The 18318-nt window shown below is 54.1% G+C and overlaps 2 protein-coding genes across 4 annotated transcripts in view; one reads left to right on the top strand and one right to left on the bottom strand.

Annotated features, from left to right (window-relative positions):
* Window positions 1-8436, top strand: part of JAM3 (junctional adhesion molecule 3) — a 60670-nt gene extending 52234 nt beyond the window's left edge. Inside the window, exons 3-9 of one of the 2 annotated variants that reach the window (XM_007104062.4) lie at window positions 420-533; window positions 3854-4006; window positions 4417-4619; window positions 5140-5239; window positions 6292-6421; window positions 6507-6561; window positions 6834-8436. In XM_007104062.4, coding sequence (XP_007104124.1) covers window positions 420-533; window positions 3854-4006; window positions 4417-4619; window positions 5140-5239; window positions 6292-6421; window positions 6507-6561; window positions 6834-6869 — 791 coding nt within the window. In that variant the 3' untranslated portion in view covers window positions 6870-8436. Of the gene's footprint in view, window positions 1-419; window positions 534-3853; window positions 4007-4416; window positions 4620-5139; window positions 5240-6291; window positions 6422-6506 lie in introns of both variants that reach the window. The other variant, XM_007104061.2, reaches the window with a different exon arrangement.
* A 97-nt stretch (window positions 8437-8533) lies between these two features.
* NCAPD3 (non-SMC condensin II complex subunit D3) overlaps window positions 8534-18318 on the bottom strand; it is a 65057-nt gene continuing 55272 nt past the window's right edge. For both annotated transcript variants that reach the window (XM_024131187.3, XM_055091671.1), the window contains 8 exons: window positions 17024-17134; window positions 15274-15456; window positions 14652-14812; window positions 14369-14508; window positions 13464-13541; window positions 10581-10773; window positions 9459-10494; window positions 8534-8942 (listed from right to left, as the gene is read on the bottom strand). In XM_024131187.3, the coding sequence (XP_023986955.1) occupies window positions 10389-10494; window positions 10581-10773; window positions 13464-13541; window positions 14369-14508; window positions 14652-14812; window positions 15274-15456; window positions 17024-17134 (972 nt within the window). In that variant the 3' untranslated portion in view covers window positions 8534-8942; window positions 9459-10388. The remainder of the gene's footprint in view (window positions 8943-9458; window positions 10495-10580; window positions 10774-13463; window positions 13542-14368; window positions 14509-14651; window positions 14813-15273; window positions 15457-17023; window positions 17135-18318) is intronic.

The following is an 18318-nucleotide window of genomic DNA, read 5'->3' as shown; positions in this document are numbered from 1 at the left end:
GATAGACACACACGGATGTGTCCTGCCCAAGAGGCTTGGGGGTGGCTGGCTCCCCAGCAGTCATCTGATGTCCACGTGTGAGTGAAGCACTGCTTCAGCAGCCCACGGGCAACTCCGCAGGCTTTCTGTTGGCTGAAACCTGATTCCTGGCCTGGCTTTGCGTTTACACAACCAAGAACATTCTTATATACAAGCAGAGTATTAGGGGGAACGTGTACTCTCTTTAATAAAAGTCTTTGCTAATCATCTATATTGTTTTTCTGGCTAAAACTAAAGTCTCTTGGAGCCTGGAGCTAGCTAGATTTTTAATCTACATGACAGACCTAAATATACATATAGCTTGCAGGGTCTGGGTATACAAGTGAACCTAAAATTGTTCCACATTCACTGACAGTTCTCTTTTTTCCCTTGCTCATTAGGTGTGGAACTATCTTGTATCATTACGGATTCACAGACAAATGACCCCAGGATTGAGTGGAAGAAAATCCAAGATGAACAAACCACATATGTGTTTTTTGACAACAAAATTCAGGGTATGATCTTGTGGTCCTCTCGTTTGTACAGAAGGCCCAGGCATGCACTTGTGGCCAAGACTTTGCTCTAACTGGACCTGCATCTGTAGCCAGGATTGGTGTTCTGTCTTGTTTTACGTATGGAAAAGTCAACATGCAAAAGTAGTGAGAATAGTGTATGGAACCTCCCTGCACCTGTGACCCTGCTTCAATAAATATCACTTCATCAGTTAGGATTTTAGTCCACACGCAGCCGTAGCTTTGAGGTATCTGAGTGAACATTCTCCGAGGCCATCTCCCTATTGTGACCCATGACTTTATAAGTTAAGTGACGTCATTAGTAGGACAGTATGGGACAGCAGGGGGACAGCAGCGCCCACTGTACACACCTGGGTGCCAAGCGCACGGCGCAGGAGGGCAGGGTAGGGGCTGCAGAGACGCGCTGGGCCAGGAGCACGTGGGGCAGAAAGACATAGAAGCGCAGGGAGCTTCTTGGAGGGACCACCGGGTCTCGGCCCAGCAGGGGAGGGCGGACACGAGGTGGATGGAGCTTGGAAGGCCCCAGAAGGGGCGTGATGTGGTCCCACTGATGCTTTAGAGACGGGGGTGGTTGCTTTGCAGACAGGGGGCTGGTGGTGGGCATAGCTGAGAGCAGGGCCCAGTTCAGGATTCTTCTGCAGAGGCCAGGAGGGGGTCAGGGTAGTGTGGACGGGGTGACGGGTTGCGATGGGGGGAGGGGGCCACCCCGGGGAACAGCAGGCGGATGGAAGAGTCAGCGCAGCTGCAGAGGCGGGCAGCCCTGATCCCTCTGAGAACATGACAGTGGGGGTTTCAGGGAAGGGGTGGAGGCTTTGCGGATCAACCTGAAGTCCCGGCCTTTCTGCCTCAGGTCCTCCACATCATCAGGGGTCGTGGGCTCTTAAAAACAGTTCTGTTTCCCCACCAGTATCCTCCCACCTCTGATTTAGGAAGAGATGGCAATGTTATTCTCAGGAAACAAATCGGTTTTCTCTGGGAGCTTCATCAGGCTGTTCTTGATAAGCCCTGACCGAGTGGGAATGTTCTTAAGCAACTTTGTTTCTTCCCAGAAATTGCCACACAAAATAGAGGCCTGGAGGGAGACCTTGCCTTAGGGAAGGGCTGTGCCAACAGCGCCTGATGGGTTTGCATTTACTTGTTTCCCACACGGTGGAGGTTCTGACCCCTGCTGATGCCTGGATGACGAACCTTCCCACTAGAAAACGCCTTCGGAAATGTTCGTTCTCTTATCAAAAGCATTTTGCTGTTTTCCATCGCGTGTGGTAAATCCTTCCTAGACTTGTCACCAATTGGCAGGTTTAGTAAATTCATTTCTAATTTTCGTGTCATTTTCTTTTCTCTTTCCCCATTTGTCAGTGCCCGGGTCCTTTGTAAAAGTTACTGTGTCCTTTATGCTCTAAAAATGTTTTAATTGAGGGGCTTCCCTGGTGGCGCAGTGGTTGAGAGTCCGCCTGCCGATGCAGGGGACGCGGGTTCGTGCCCTGGTCCGGGAAGATCCCCCATGCCGTGGAGCCGCTGGGCCCGTAAGCCGTGGCCGCTGAGCCTGCGCGTCCGGAGCCTGTGCTCCGCAACGGGAGAGGCCACAACTGAGAGGCCCGCGTAACACATATACACACACACAGAAAAGTTTTAATTGAGACACAGTAATTCACATAGCATGAAACTTACTGTTTTGAAGCGTGTAGTTGGTGGTTAGTACATTCAGCAAAGACGTGTGGCTGTCACTGTCAGATTCCAGCACATCCCCACCCCCAAAAGAAACCGTGTCCATCCCTTCTTCCCCGACCTGGCAGCCACTAATCCACTTTGTCTCTGTGGATTTGCCTGTTCTGGACGCTTCCTATAAATGGAATCATACAATATTTGGTCCTGGCTTCTTTCACTTAGTGTATCGTTTTCAAGGTTCATCCATGTTGTAGCAAGTGTCTGTACTTTGTTGTTCTTTTTTTAAAAAAAAAAATTTATTTGGCCTTGTCGGGTCTGAGTTGCAGCACGTGGGATATTCATCGTGGCATGTGGGATCTTTAGTTGTGGCACACGGGCTCTAGAGCGCGCAGGCTTAATTGCCCCGCGGCATGTGGGATCTTAGTTCCCTGACCAGAGATTGAACCTGTGTCCCTTGCATTGGAAGGCGGATTCTTCCCTGGACCACCAGGGAAGTCCCTGTTCTTCTTTATATCGATGAATAATATTCCATTATAGATATGCCACATTTTTAATGCATTTCATCAACTGTTGTACATTTGGGTTGTTTCCATTTTTTTGACTATTAATGTTCATAAATACTGTACAGGTTTTTGTGCAAACGTAATTTTTCACTTCTTGGGGATAATGAGCAGGAGTACAATTGTGGGTCATATGGTGACACATGTTTAGTTTTTTAAGAAACTGCCAAACTTTTCCACAGTGGCTGGACAATTTTACGTTCCCGTGGCTGTGTGTTTCCCCACATCCTCGGTAACGCTTGCGATTATCCATTGTTTTGATCCCAGTCATCCTAGGGGGTGTGAAGTGGTATCTCGTGGTTCTGATTTGCCTTTCCCTGACAGCTAATGATGTTGAGAATCTTTTCATGTGCTTATTGGCTATTTGTGTATCTTTCTGGAGAAATGTCTATTCAAATCCTTTGTCCATTTTTAATTAGGTTGTTTATTTTGTTGAATTGTGAATTTTCATACGTTCTGTTTACTAGTCCTTTATCAGATATATGATTTTCTCCCAGTCAGCGGATTGTCTTCTTACTTGCTTCTGTCCTTTGAAGCACAAAAGATTTTAATTTTTTATGAAAGGCTTGTGAAGGCTGATATAACTTGGTGTGTGTGTGGGCTTGTGTTTTTGGTGACCTAAGAGATCACTGTCTAATCCAAGGTCATGGTTATTCATGTCTCTGTTTTTTCCTAAGGGTTTCACAGTTTCAGCTTGGGCAGTAAGGTTTGTGTTGTGTGTGGTGTGAGGTACAGGTCCATGTCGTTCTCTTGCATGGGGGTACCCAGTTGTCCCAGCACCATTTGTGGAATGCTGCTGGTCTTTCAATGTTGTTTGACTTGTTTTCTCTTTTAATGGGGAACCCTTTCTGGGAATGATGAAAAGGAAAGGAGGCCCTTGCCTTAACAACAGAGACACATGGCCAAGTCCTCTTAACAGCCCAGGCGCTCCCTTGGTGCTCGGCGTTCTCACAGGAACGGAGACGAGCCAGTTGCAGTTTTCCTGCCGAGGCACCAGAGATGGCCCCGGAACCTCCTCCTTCAAGCGGCAGAGCTGTCTGTAAAGAGCCCCTCAGTGCCCTGTCTTCTCCTGTACAGGAGACCTGGCCGGCCGTGCAGAACTGCTGGGGAAAACCTCTCTGAAGATCTGGAATGTGACCCGGACGGACTCAGCCCTTTACCGCTGTGAGGTGGTTGCTCGGCACGACCGCAAGGAGATTGATGAGATTGTCATCGAGTTAACTGTGCAAGGTGCGGGTGCACGTGGGGTGGCGGCCCCTGCCCTCGGCTCACACGCCTGCCTGTGGGGAGAAGACCAGCTTCCTTCCTTCCTTTGCTTCTACGGTCACGTCCCCAGGGGTGTGGCGCTTGGCAGGGCGGGGAAGGGGGAGCTCAGGCTGCCTGCGTTGGGTTGGAGGTGAGAGAAGGGGAGCTTCTGCCTCTTCTGTCCACCTGCTAGAGGGGGTGGAGGCACTGGGAACGCCGGGGGGCCACCTAGGGGGGCAACCACAGGCGGCGCGAGCTGCGGGGGAGCGGGCCTTCCCGCGACGCGGTGTCTGGAGCCTGGCTGGCGCTCTCGTTTTTGGAGCAGGTTCATCGTGGGCTGTGGTAAGAACAGGGCCCTGGTGCTGACCGTTATCCCTGCCATGCTTCTCCTGCAGTGAAGCCGGTGCCCCCAGTGTGCAGGGTGCCGAGGGCCGTGCCTGTGGGCAAGGCGGCCACGCTGACCTGCCAGGAGGGCGAGGGCTACCCCCGGCCTCACTACAGCTGGTACCGCAACGACGTGCCGCTGCCCACAGATTCCAGGGCCAACCCCCGGTTCCGAAACTCCTCTTTCCTCTTCAGTCCTGACACGGGCACTCTGGTAAGGTCTCTCCGAAGAGGGGTGGGTGCGCACGTCTGTGTCATGGGAAGAGCGGTTATTAAGAGACAGTAAACTTCACGAGACGGCAGCTTCGAACCCCGCACGTCGGGGACCCTGCCCTCCCTTTATAGACAGAAAAGTTGCAAGGGGGCCAAGGAAAGGGGGCAGAGCTGAAGGGGGACAGTGACTGAGGAGGGTGTAGGTGGCCTGGCCGGTGCTGTCCTCGGGGCAGAGTCCGGAGGCAGCTGGGACTTGCTCCTTGGCCGCACGTCTGACGTTGAGGAACTGCTGGCTGCCTTCAGCACGGTCGTGGTGTCGTGGGCACGACTTTAAAAAGTCCTTCTAGAGACACACAGATGTTCGTGGACGACCCTGTGGTGGGGAGTGAGGAGGCAGCGGGTTGGGGTCGTGTGCACGTGAAGCCCGGCTGCCGCCGGCTCTGGTGCCCCTGGCACGGAGGGGGCTCACTGTGCACCGAGCCCTGTTGTCGGGTCCCTGTTCACTCCCGGTCCCCAAACAGGTGTTCAGTGCCATCCACAAGGAGGACTCGGGCCAGTACTACTGCATCGCGTCCAACGATGCGGGCTCGGCCCGCTGCGAGGAGCAGGACATGGAAGTGTGTGAGTGTCTCTGCCGAGCCTTGCCCTGCAGGCCAGCGGGTGGATGGCACGGTCACGCCTGCTGGTGCCCCTCAGCTGTGACCCCTCTGCGCGGCACATGGGCTCCACCCGGGTCCGGTGGGAGGAGGCCAGGACGCACCAAGGAGCAGCTGAAGGACTGACACGCAGGTCCTCTCCTCATCATGTAACTCTTAACGACGTTTCATGAACTCCGTTTCTTTGGTAACTGATAGAATTATCGAGACACAAGGTTCTCTGGAAATGTATCAAGTTTAACCGTTTTGCAGTAAGCTGAAACCCAGGGTTTAGCCCCAGTAATTCTACCCTGTTCGGGTGCTTCTTTCTCTGGGGGTGTTGGCTCTCGGGGGGGCGGGGTTGAGGGCAGGACGGGGTTAGATTTCGGGGCCCACCCTCACCTGTGGAGTCAGCCTCCAGGCGACTCTTCTGGCTGCTGTCAGATTTGGGAAGCTGCTCTCGGCAGGAGGAAGATTCCTGGGCTTTGCCCCAGACCTCTGGACTCTACGGATAGAGCTTGGGAACCGACATTATGAAATCAAAATTTCAAATGGACTTATTTTTAAATAACAGTGCACTCACATTCAAGAACACTGTACTAGACGCGGGAGAATTTCAGCAGCTTCTGAGTTAGATGGCTTTGGTCACTACACCCCGTGTAGTTTCTGTTGCATTTTTAGGGCCCCATACTGAAACGAGAGAACGCAGCTGAGGGTCTCCCGTGGGATGGCTGGTGGCCGCGAGGCCACGTCTGCACCTCGTATTTGCCCCTTTAAAAACAATCCGCAGCAAAGGGCAGCCCTAGAAGTTTCGGAACTTTTTCTTCCTTAGGACTCTGGCTCCTAGCTCTGTCTCCTAGCTCTGTCATGCAACCATGTCGTCCAGCAATAATGTCCCCAGAGGATTGTTATGCCCCGCAGGCAGTGCCACGCGGCTTTGGTGCAGCGGGTGGGTGTCATGGCCTGTGGGCGGAGGTGCTCCAGGCCGGGAGGGGCAGGGGCAGCAGGCCGCGTCTTCTGGCCCCTCCTCTTCTCCAGATGACCTCAACATCGGCGGGATTATTGGGGGAGTCCTGGTTGTCCTGACTGTACTGGCCCTGATCACAGTGGGCATCTGCTGTGCTTACAGACGTGGCTACTTCATCAACAATAAGCACAACGGGGAAAGGTGAGCCTGTCCTACGTGAACAAAGTTCCAGTGGGCGTTTCTGTGGTCCACCGGTGGTCACTCGGCTCTCCCTCCTCTGTTTCAGCTACAAGAACCCAGGGAAGCCGGATGGAGTTAACTACATCAGGACAGACGAGGAGGTAAGGCAGCCTAGAGGCTGCAGTGTCCCGAGCAGGGAAGATGACATTCCCCTGAGAACCACGCAGGTCTGTAGAAGAGATTTCTGAGTCACGTCCAAAGCGCGAGACCTCAGCCCTTCCTCTGGCTGTGCGCTCGTGGGGCACTCAGTCCACAGGCCTCGCGGCCTCTCCTCAGAGCACGCTGTGGGGAACCGGTGTCAGGCTCCCTTCCCACCGCAAGCTGGGCCCTGCGTGGCCGCGGGTCGCCCTCTAACCCGGTGTTGGCCTTGCAGGGCGACTTCAGACACAAGTCCTCGTTCGTGATCTAGACGGCAGTACGGCCGCACACACACGTGGATACCTCCACGGGGGACCCTGCTGGGAGCAGCCCCGCGAGGGGAGCCAGACGGGGCTGGACACGCGCACGAAAGCTTTTTGTTTTGGCCAAAGTTGACCGCTACTCCTTTCTTACTTTTTAACAAGCCACACAAATAAAAGAGTTTTCCTCAAGATGGGCACAGTCACAAGGCCAAAAAGTGACCAGGTTCTCGAGGCCGACCCCATCGGGGCCTGGGTGGCCTCAGGGCAGGCGCCAAGGGCCCGGGAGGCGCGGTGATCTGCCCCGTGGCAGGTGGTGCCGGCAGAGGGGTCAAGGCATGAGCCTCAGCTGCAGTGACCTGGCTTCACGGTGGCCCGTAAGCCGGCGGCCAGGTGGTCAGGCCACTTCGTCCTGAGGCTTTGCTGTCACTGTCCTAGTGTCCATCTTGGGGAACCTTTTTGGGTCAGCATTTTATAACAACAGTCCAAATCAGGAAGGTAAATTGCTTGTTAGAAGGAGGGTATCTTCTTACCTGTAGGAACCCTGCTCATCCACGGAGGGTCCCAGTGTTGAAGGAAGACCTTCATCTTATGCTAAATCTGAAATGGTACTGATACAATGTTCTGCTTTTCTATGGGTATTTTATAAAATTTTACATTCTAAATTTTTGCTAAAGATGTATTTTGATTATTGAAAATTTCTATTTAAACTGTAAATAAGTTGTCATACAATGTTAAATAACCTCTTTTTTTTTTAAAGTTCAACTTAAGGCAGGAGCCCAAGCTGCTCCTGTTCAATTGGAAACACCACTGAGTGTTCCTTGTGCTTAGGAAACCTTTAAGAGAATTCCAGTTGAGAATTGTCTTGGTCTGTTTGCATCTCTCCAGAAGAGACATGAGGGGCTTCCGAGTTGGCTTCAGGCCGCCTCTTCCTTGGGCTACTCAGACCACCTCTGCCCCAGACCCACAGACGCAGTGTGCAGACCGTGCTGGTTGGGGCCCGGGGTCGGGCCGCACACCTGCTCGGAGTGGTGTTGGCTCCTGACTCCAGGCCAGCCCGCCCACCCTTGTCCGACGCTGGCCGTGCATGGATCAGCCCCACCCAAGGGCGCCATTCACGTACCACGTGGGTCAACCCAGGATGGCAGCAAGGGCAGGGTCCTCGGTGTGGCACCCCAGACTGGCTTCCCTGGGACAGAGGTTTTTGGCTGAAGATGGCTCAGGAAATAGCAGCCCTGCTGTCTGGCTTTTAAATTCATTTTACTTACTTGTGTAGTTCATACGACGGTCCAGGGCCAAAGGCAGTTTTGAAATCAAATCTGTTAACTACATTTATATTTTTTTAAAGACAATGAACCCTACTGTCCCTCTTTGCCATAAAGACAGCGCAGGTTCTGTCTCGCCTCACAGGAAGCTGTTCTGCAGGGCCGCGAGGCCAGCCTCTGAAGAACAGCAGGAGGGGTGGCCGGGCGATGGTCCGACTGACGATGGGCAAAGTGTGTGCCTGAGTCAAAGGCAACTTCCTGATCGTGCCCCACAGGCTGCCTGCTTTGTGGGGGCATCAGGAACAGCACCCTTTGTTCTTAGCCTCAGACACGCTGCTGTGTTAACTCAGTGTGAAGCCCTTGGGAGCAAGGAGCTTCTCAGAAGGATGCCTCCGACTCTGTGTTACAGGATGATGGTTTTTATGTAGAAGAACTTAGTCATCTTGGGATGAAACTTCCAGTGTCTTACTTGAATACTCGAGACTTCCGTTGCCCTTTCTTTTCTGAGTCGTGTGAATGCTCTGTCATGGAGTATTTGCAGCAGCAGAGGGCAGCACCTCGTCACGCTGGGGTGCCTGACTTCTTCCATCTGTGTATTGAGAGCGTAGACCTAAGACTGTCCCTTCATCCTCAGCTCCTCTGGGTGGAGAAGGGTAGGGCCCTTCCGCCTGTGGGGGCAGCTCCAGCCTCCTCCTCGGTTGTCATAGTGATGGGGAAGTCTTCTTGTACCCTAAAACCTCCGCCCTGGTGCCACGTGACCTGGCTCTGATGTGAGGAGAGAGGAGTGAATGTGGGGTCTGGGAGGTTGCTGCCCAGTCACTGTAAAAACGCAGACAGAAAAGGAGTATCGAGTGATTTTAAGATGTAAACGTTGCTGGAGACGCGAGGCCACATGGGCTGCTGGGGCCTTTGTGTGGCTGCAGCTGTACACAGTGCCACAGATCTGTGCTACTAACACACCTGTGAGTTGGTATTTCTTAAACTTCATTTATAAAACCTTCTAAAAAAAAATAAAGCAGCTCAGTCTCTTCATTTCTCTCCTTCCTGTGTCGTGTCAGGCACGGCCCTAGGTTTGAAGCGCTGGATGGAGGTGAGGGTGTTCTCTTAGGGGCAGCCCTGTGACTGACTCCATGCATGCGTGTCAACTCACACACGGGAGCTGGGGGGTCATGACGACATCCACCCTCTCATCCAACCACCCCGTCACGTGCAGGACATGCCAACAGCAACCCTGTGCTTTTACTTCTGTAGAACTGGGATTAAGACGTGAGCCAACCAAATTTCTTTCTGGTCATTCTTGGACAAAACATGCACATACAAATGTTTTAAGGTTACCTGATGGCGCCAACAGAGGAACCTAAGGCCACTCTCCCGCGGGAACAGCCCTTAGCGGACTACACGCATATCATCAGCGCTGCTGTTGCTCCAGGTAAGGAACACAGAGGGTTTTCTTAAGCAGAGACTTGTAGTCTATGCTAAGATGTCTGCTGTGAGGAGACAGATAGAGGCAGGGGCAGAGGACCTGGACGTTAAAGACAGATTGCGTCCTTTTTCCCTAAAGGGGAAGATTTGGGTTCTTAAACCACTATGTCAATTAAGTGATGACTACCGATAAAAGCCCTGTGCTAAAAATACTTGAAGGCTGTACTCATACTTAACTTTTATTCATTTGAAAAAGCTTTAAAAGTCTGCAATTTATAAATAAGAATAAAAAAAATACTACAATCAAGATTTTGACATCAGATACGGAAAACTATGTACTTAGTATAAGGAACTGAAACCAGCTAACAGAAGCCTGACTTACAGAAGAGAAAGCTCAAGGATTGTGTTAAGGACCAGAATAGCGCTTATGAGAAGGGACTGGATATTTTCAGTTTTTTTTTAAATTCACGAATCTCTCGGTTTATTGCACACAATTAGCACATGACACAGGTTGGCTGAAGTCGGGAAAAGAGGGTCACAGACCACGGTGGGGAGAACCCGGGAAGGAGGCCTTTCTGCAAGAGCAGGACCTCCAGTCCAGCAAGGGTCCCTGGAGAAGCAGAGTGGGAAGCCGCCCTCTGGCAGCCTCCTTCCGCCTGGAGTGAAGTTACAGTATTATATGCCTGAGGCATTTCTCTAGTATTTTACACTTTTTAACCAGGTATTTCATAAGGAGAAACTGAAAAGGCTGACCAACCAAACAGGTGAGAAACTGGGCGGCGCTGGACTCACAGGCGAGCCCTTTGCTCACAGTGGAAGCGTCTGGGGCCAGGGGCACAGTGGTCAGTTGGCTGTTTTCAGCGGGGCCTTGCGGCGTGACCTCCTGGGGGCTGTGCTGTCCTTTCCTCTGGCCGGAGATGTCACGTTCCACTGCGGGGGCTGCGGGGGCCTGGGGGGAATAGGCGTGTCACCTGGGGTGGGACAGCCCCCCGCCCCCCAACGGGAACACCTCTGGGCAGGGGCCGGGGAACTTACGGCATGTCGGGCAGCGACAAACAAAGAATGTTGTCCCCCTGGCCCGGGGCCTCCTCCGACACCCCCAGACTTCCTGGGGTGCCGGCACGGCTCGTGGACCTGGCCGGCGGGGAGTGGCCTCTGACGGGAAAGGGTGTCTGGGGTGAGCTGATGTAGCTGAGTCCCGCTCCAAACGTGACATTCTGGATGGTCCCTGGGTGGAGGGGAGAGTCAGCGGAGGGTTAGCGAAGGCCTTCGGGAGAAACTGAGCGAGGTCAGATGCGGGTCTTGCTGCGGGTCCACCCAGACCCACGTGGTGCCCGAGCCTGGCCTCCGTCATCGGGCCACCCTGCAGGACCACACCGCTGGCCGGACTGCCCTCCGAGCACCGGCGCACACAGCCTTGGCTTCGCGCTGGCCACTTGTCGTGCCTGAGGCCCCACCCGCAGCTCAGATCCCCCTGCAGAGCCCCCCCCCTGCTCTTCCTGTCACTGCTCCAGAGTCCCCTGAAGATGCTGCCCTGCTCCCTCCCTCCCTCCCCCTGGTCACTGCAGCCCTGCTGCTACCACGGATGTCCCCTTGCCTGCCACCTCCCCTCCCACCTTGATCAGACTCGGGCTCTGTGTCCCACCGGTTGTGTGCGCTACTCTGGGAACCTCGAGTTTCTTAATCTCTAAAGGGGAGACACATGCACCTCCCTGAGCAGAACTGCCAGGTTTGAATGAGATCACTTGTGTTAAGTCCTTAACACAATACTCGTACAAGGTAAGTGCTGAAAACACTGAACCACGACTGTTGTTTACTACCTTGGTCCCCCCATCCCCAGAGGCAAATCTGTGCCCAGATCCACGTGTGCACCCCGGTGGCTCCGTGCTCAGGGGGCCTGGCCCCCACTGCCCCCAACATGCCCCCACCTCGTACCCAGCAGGCACGCTGTCACTGCACGCGCCAGGACGGCCAGGCTCTGGGCATCCCCTGTGCTGTGGCTGGCTAGCGTCTTGTCAGTGCATCCGTGGTGCTGTGGGCCCAGGAGCCTCTCGCGCCCCCTTAACAGGCAGCAGCAGGGTATGTTTCCACCGCTGCTGTCCAGACCCTGGGCCCCCAGGGGCTCCGAGCCCCCTCCCCGCACAGCCTGGCGCGTCCAGGCGGCAGCACCTTCGCCACCGACTTACAGCCTGAGAGGGACTTGCTACCCCCCACCTGCCCCCATTTTCAGTTAAAATCTGGCTCTGAAAATTCCTCATTTCCACTCGGCAGAAATGCCACGTCCACACTGAGCGCAGCTGAAACCACTTCCCCATGGTCACCCCACCTGAGAAGTGGTGATGGAACCGGTATATAAACCAGAGAAGGCAGAACGTGGGCTTCTTAAGTTAGCTGATAATTCTCAGAGGAGGGAGAGCTAGGAGGAAACCTTCCAGCATTTCTTTCTGGTTCAGTGTGAGGAGAGAGCCCCAGGAATTTTACATTCAAGAGACTTGAGAAGTAGTCTCACTTCCAGTGCAAATCCAAGTGGCAGCAGCCGGGCCTCCTGTGAGGGACACGTGCGGCCAGGACAGAGCAGGGACTGGGGGACAAGCAGAGGACGGGAAATGCACTCCCTCCCACAGCATCTGGCACCAAACCGCCAGGACAGGAGCACAGAGCATACACCGCACTCTTCTGCTTGAAAAAGGGTGACTTTTTACATATATAACATTAGCCCGTTTGACACACAGGAGCCCAAATTACCCCCCCTCTTCATGACAAGAGCTGTCACGATTCAGGCGTCATCTGGGGAGGGGTGGGGTAGGAGTTCTGTTCATCCATTCATCTCCCTTAGAAGGACGACTTGGATGACAATCATCTCTAGTCCGTTCAGTATTCTAAGAGCTCACAGGTAGCAGAACCACCAGGCAAGGCGCAAGAACGCAGCAGGTGCCCGATAAGCGCTCGCTGAGGGAGCACGACTGCACCACGGCCCAGTGCCCTGAGGCCTCGACATCGCGGGGACGGCTTCTGCCCTTCCTCCTGGAACAACGCCTATAGGACCAGTGCTGAGAGCAGTGGGGCAGGAGCGCCCAGGTCCTTGCCCGGCTCGGCCACCCACCTACCCTCCTGTCCCGCTGGCTTGCAGCCCTTGCCGTCCAGGCCCGGACAGACCCCCGGACATGGTGGAGAGCAGTTACCAAAAAAAGCCAGACGGATGGTGAAGGACTTGCAAGTGTGGTGCCAGGGGCACCTCATCCACTCTGAGGGTCAAACGGGGCTTCTTCTGGAAGTGAAGGGGTGATGGCCAGGGGAGGGGCCCCAGGACGCGGACGCCAGGAGAGCGGGGCTCCTGCACCCTTGGGAGGACTGCCCACCCTGGGATGCAGAGCCAGGGGCAGGTGGCGGAAGATGGGCAGAGGCCCATGGCCACGCCAGGCGGGGCCTTGCCAACATACTACAGACTCTGGACAGGCAGAGTTTCTTCATACTGCAGCAATTTTCTCAAAATAATGGTTTTTATGGGTTCTGAGATAATAGGCTATGTAAAACAAGTAATAAGAATAACCACACTTCTAACTCACCTCTATTTTTAAATAGAAGAAAAGCACGGGACGTTAGAAAAACCTCCCAGTGGGAGAGAGAGGACACAGGCTCTCTTCACGGCCGGCAGGGGAGGCCTCAGCCCGCTCGGTCAGCCCGCAGTAACGCGCGGTGCCGCGAGCGCTGACGCCTGGCCCCTGAAGCGGGTGGCCTGAGGTGCTGGCCACCTGAGGAGTCACCAGGTGTAAAAGCACCTGGAAGAGGTCGGCGGTCAGCTGTGCCCAGTCTGACCTGATGCCCCGCGACGCGGCTGAAGCAGCTCTGCTGCGACCCCTGCACACGCGCTACCTGCCGCAGAGACAGGAGAACGGCTCGTCCCTGCAAACCACTTACGGTCAGGGGTGCTGATCGCCCGTTTAGTTATGAGGTCAAGAGCTCCGCTGGACTCCTGCTCCAAGCCCTGCGAGGACACTGGAATGAAATGGGAGAGCGTTAACCCTCCGAAAACCCAAACAGCCCCAGAGACAAAACATTCCAATGAGAAAAAACACTTGCAAACTACACAATACGCTTAACGTCCCAAATAAAGTGTTCTTTTAAAGAGGTAATTCAGAAAGATACAAATAAATGTCAAACACGAGAAACAATGGCCTTTCTCACTGGGATTCAAACAAGTGGAAATGAAAATGAAAATTTTTGGTCTATAAATAAAGCTCAGCAGAGAAAGTGGAAAATTATGAAACCAGTGTTTCTCTGTAGGACCTGGGCTCTCATGGGCCACGGCAGGGGTGTCACTGAGGGGAACTGGAGACGACAGTTTGACCATCAAGAGGTTAAAGACATTCAGGGGGGTTAATCCTAAAGATCACACACATACAAGACTGTTATGTTCCACGATGTTCTTTGTGATGTGATTTGTTTCAAAGCGTTGAGAAAACCTACATTTCCAGGAACGGGCAGGTGAGCAACACGTCATGGCTGCCAAGGCACTGCAGAAGGGTGACGAGCAGCCCTCCCCGTGTTGCTGTGGTCGTGGGGTCGTGTGCAGGACAGTTACAAAGCCACACAACCTCCACCACAACTGCATACACAAAACCACACACACACCTCACCGCTATGGCTGGGTCTCCACATCACCCCGTTCTCCAGATCCTCCATCATAAACAGGATTGTTTTACTCCCTGTGACCCCAAGTCCCCAAAGTCCCTTGTTTAAAGACAACAAACAGAAATGCTTTGATGGGGAAGGAGAAGGGCGCCCAGGTCTCCGAGAGCCCTGGAGCCGCCCGGTGGACTCACCGCGCTCAGTGGGCTCGCCTAGGCTCTTGGGACACACGGTGAAGGGTGGCGGCCCCACGCCCTGGCTGCGGTGCCGGCCGCTCGACTCCACGGCCTTCTTGACGGAATTCAGGATGGCGACGGTGCTCGGCGACATAGGCCTGCCGTCGCAAAGACAACAGTGAAGCACAGAGGCGAGACGCGCCCTCATCCTCCCTCGGGCCCAATCTGCGCCAACACGCGAACAACGCTCGGGGTGACCTGGGAGGTGCCTCTGGGGACGTGGTGACTTGGCCCTGCACACCTGGCTTTGGGCACCAGCCTCTTCAGTGGCCTGGTGTCCAGGGACAGAGGTGCAGGCGTGTGGGCAGCATGGGGCCTGGATGTGGACGGCTGGCTGGCGGCGGTGCCCACAGTGCCATTTTCTCGGCCGGCAGGAGCTGGCATTTCCAAACTTGGAACCACCTGTTGCAGAAGAGAAATCAACACTATGTACCTTCCAACACTTAACGTCAAGAAATGTTTACACTCTCTGAGCAGTTCCGTGTCAGACCCGTGCCCCTGGCAGCCGCCTGGCACGGCACTCACAGGGCTGTCAGGGATTCTGGGAGAGCAGCGCACCCCGAGGGGGTTGCGGGGGAGGTCAGGTTCTCTGCCATCCAAGAGCAAGGGCCCTCAGCAGGGTCCCCACTCTCCGGGAACTTGCACGCTCCCCACACTGGGACTCAGTGACTTTCCAGATGGGCGGGGGCGACGGAGAGAAGGCCCTTGGCGATGCTGTCCACGGGACACGGGAACACTGAGCCACCGTCAGGCCTCCAGCCACCCCAGGGCCTCACTCAGATGACCACGCTCACATGTGCATGCTGGGACACGCTGGGGAGGCGGGTGGCAGGGAGCAGACTGGAGAGGGGCCGCCCACCCACCTGCCCGGCCTGCGCCCCCTCAGCGCTCGCGGCCGCCCTGTCCGCATCGGCCTGCCTCGCCAGCTCCTGCTCCTGAGCCAGCTGCTCCTGGTACCGTTTCATGTCGTACTCGAGCTCTGAGGCCAGCTGCTTGTCAACCGCGAAGAAATCCTTGATTTCATCTCGGTAGTCCTGCATCACCTCCTAAAACAGACCCAAGGCATCCGTGAGCATTCTCTTGAATAAGTGAATGAGCTCTCCCACATGATGTCATCAATAACAGGAACGGCACTGAGGACACGTGCCGAGACCAGGAGGTTTCCACTACGTCGACCGACGAGTGAACTTGACGGTATTTCCCCAGGAAGTGCCGGCTGCACTGTACTGACCATACGAGCAGGGGCCTGAGCCCCTGGACGCTTCCTGCTTATCTGCCAGGTAACCCGGAATCCCACAATCTCAGCCTAAAGCAGCCCTTCACAGGGTACAGAACTGCCCTGACAGCTGGATGGGGGTGGAGGTGTATCTGGGCAGCCTGGCTCGGCTCTGGGTCACCACCAGTTCAAAGGGTCTTCTGGTGCCACGAGGCAGCCCCTCAGGAATCCCAGCCAGAGGTTGGGGAGCGGGCAACACACAGTGTCCTGGCTGGAGCAGGCCATGGGGAGCTGTCCACACTGGCTTTCTCAGGGGATGCAGCTGCGGCTTGGAGCCATCTGTACATCCTGACAGGCTGTGAGCACATCAGGGTAAGGATGCTCTCAGGTCTTAAGGATGGATGCCAGGACCCAGCCTCTCTGCCATAAGGAAGAAACCATTTTCCCTAACATGTTGGAGGGAGAAAAGATCTACCGTGGCCCCAACCACTAGGGGATGAGACCCGCCCAGTCCTCCAGCCACCCCAGGGCTCCCAGGTGGAGGAGAGGACTGTGGGAGCTGCTCCGATGGGGTCCACACGCAGCCGTGCCACCCTCCTCAGTTAAAGCCGTGTGGCTGTGCTCGGTGTGTGCTCAGAAACGGGGACTTACTTTCCTCACGTGTTTAAGGAGTCTACCTAGGACCTAAGCTCTTTTTATTCCTCTCTGAGGTTTAGCAGGGCAAGAAAAACATGAGACCTGAAGTCCTCATTTTCTCCACAGTCAGCCTGTCTTTCCCACCTTCACTTCTGTAGGATAAAGAGATATTTGAAAAATCATTATTCAATCTAATTCTTTCAGAGCCCTTTTTGGAAAAAAATGATGCTTAGCATTTTTTGAGGAAGAAAATAGCCCAGTGTAAACAAAAAGGAAAAAAATGCTGCATTTCTTTCTAACTGAAAGATTCTGCAGAGAGGCCTGAGGCCTCATTTATGTACGCTCTGCATGTACGCGTGCCCCACCGCATAGACCAGGGTCAGGACGCCCCGAAGCCACTGCTCTGGGCAGCATCTCCCGACTGGGAACCCAGAGAAAGCGTTGGAGGTAAGAGTCCTGAATTAAACGATGAGCATTTCCACTTTATCCCACGCGAGTGAACTAAGACGAGGGCTCTGCTTGTGGCCGCAGCTGAGAAGCTTCAAAACTGAATGTAACTGTCAGCAAGGACAGACTCAACTGCCCGAAAAAGGCAGGACCAGCTTCCGAGGAACCTGCGGAGTTAATCTGTCTTCCCCCCAGTCAAAGGCCGGCCTGGGGCACAGCTTCGAGCCCGGACGGACCCACGGTCAGGACTGCGGGACATCCTGAGTAACCAAAGGGGGCGTGGCACCAACCACAAATCCCAAGGCCGTCTTTACCCTGAGATACTGCATGAGTTCCCGCAGAGCTGGGATCTTATTCTTCTCTAGTACAGACTTCAGGGAGATGATAATTGGAATAATATTTTCTATGAAATTCCTCTTCTGAACCTGTGGTAACACAAACAAAGACTGAGATGCACAAAGTTCTGAAAGACAAAGACTTTCCCTCAGCCTAGTTCTGCCTGCGTGGATGATCTCGTACACGACCTAAGTTTACTCTTTATCTTTGATATGATTCTGGGGATTGGAGAGGAACGCCACCTCAGCCGGGGAGACTGTAAAACCATTATCTCAAAATGCTCAGAGGGCTTTGTAAAGCAGGATGCTGACAAGTACTATTCTCATTTCTAAACAAGAAAAAGAAACTAGAAATACAGTTAACCCTTGAACAACCCCGGTCTGTAAGTTATAGAGATTTTCAACTACGTGGGAAGAGGGGTGTGTCGGTGCCCCAGCCCCTGCACTGCTCAAGGGACAACTGAATGAAGAACTTGACACAAGCTCCAAACCTCCCCACAACCCACCACGGACCCCTGGCTCCTCGCCGGGTCCCTCCTTTCAACACCCTCCCTGGGACCGGGGACATCCACGTCCCTGCAGGTGGGAGGGCGACGTGGGAGGGGCCAGGCCTGGAAACAGTTTGTGTGTCCCCCCTCTGTAACTCTGCACACATTTAGAATGTGCTGGGTATTTACACAGTGCCTTCGCAGTCTTCACCGAGAACAATCACTAGCCACAAAGGTCTGCACTAAATCTCTTAGAATTAAAAATAACTCACTACAGTAGCCCACATATGCAAGACTATCATTCTGAATCTGAAAATTATTCTTTTCCTCATTTAAAGTCACTAGTATATGTTCCTTACTTGTAATCCACTCATTTCTAAAAAGTCTTATCAGAGTTCTTGAAACAGCAGGGCAAAGACGAAAGGAATAAATAATTTAATAAAGATGAGTCTGAGCAGAGGCTAAGTATAGGGATAGCCTTAAAAAACGGCTTAAATGCATTCACTCCACAAATATCATCCAACACCTTCTCTCTACCAGACACAAGGCTAACCTCCAGGGCTACAGAAATGAGGCCAAGGACTCTTGCTTTCAAGTTACTTCTAGGGGCTTCCCTGGTGGCGCAGTGGTTGCGCATCCGCCTGCCGATGCAGGGGAACCGGGTTCGCGCCCCGGTCCGGGAGGATCCGGCGTGCCGCGGAGCGGCTGGGCCCGTGAGCCATGGCCGCTGAGCCTGCGCGTCCGGAGCCTGTGCTCCGCGGCGGGAGAGGCCGCAGCGGAGGGAGG

This window comes from Physeter macrocephalus, chromosome 16, assembly GCF_002837175.3.
Source record: "Physeter macrocephalus isolate SW-GA chromosome 16, ASM283717v5, whole genome shotgun sequence".
NCBI lineage: Eukaryota > Metazoa > Chordata > Mammalia > Artiodactyla > Physeteridae > Physeter > Physeter macrocephalus.
The sequence above is the reverse complement of the archived record's forward strand: the minus strand, read 5'-3'. Positions and strand labels throughout refer to the sequence as shown.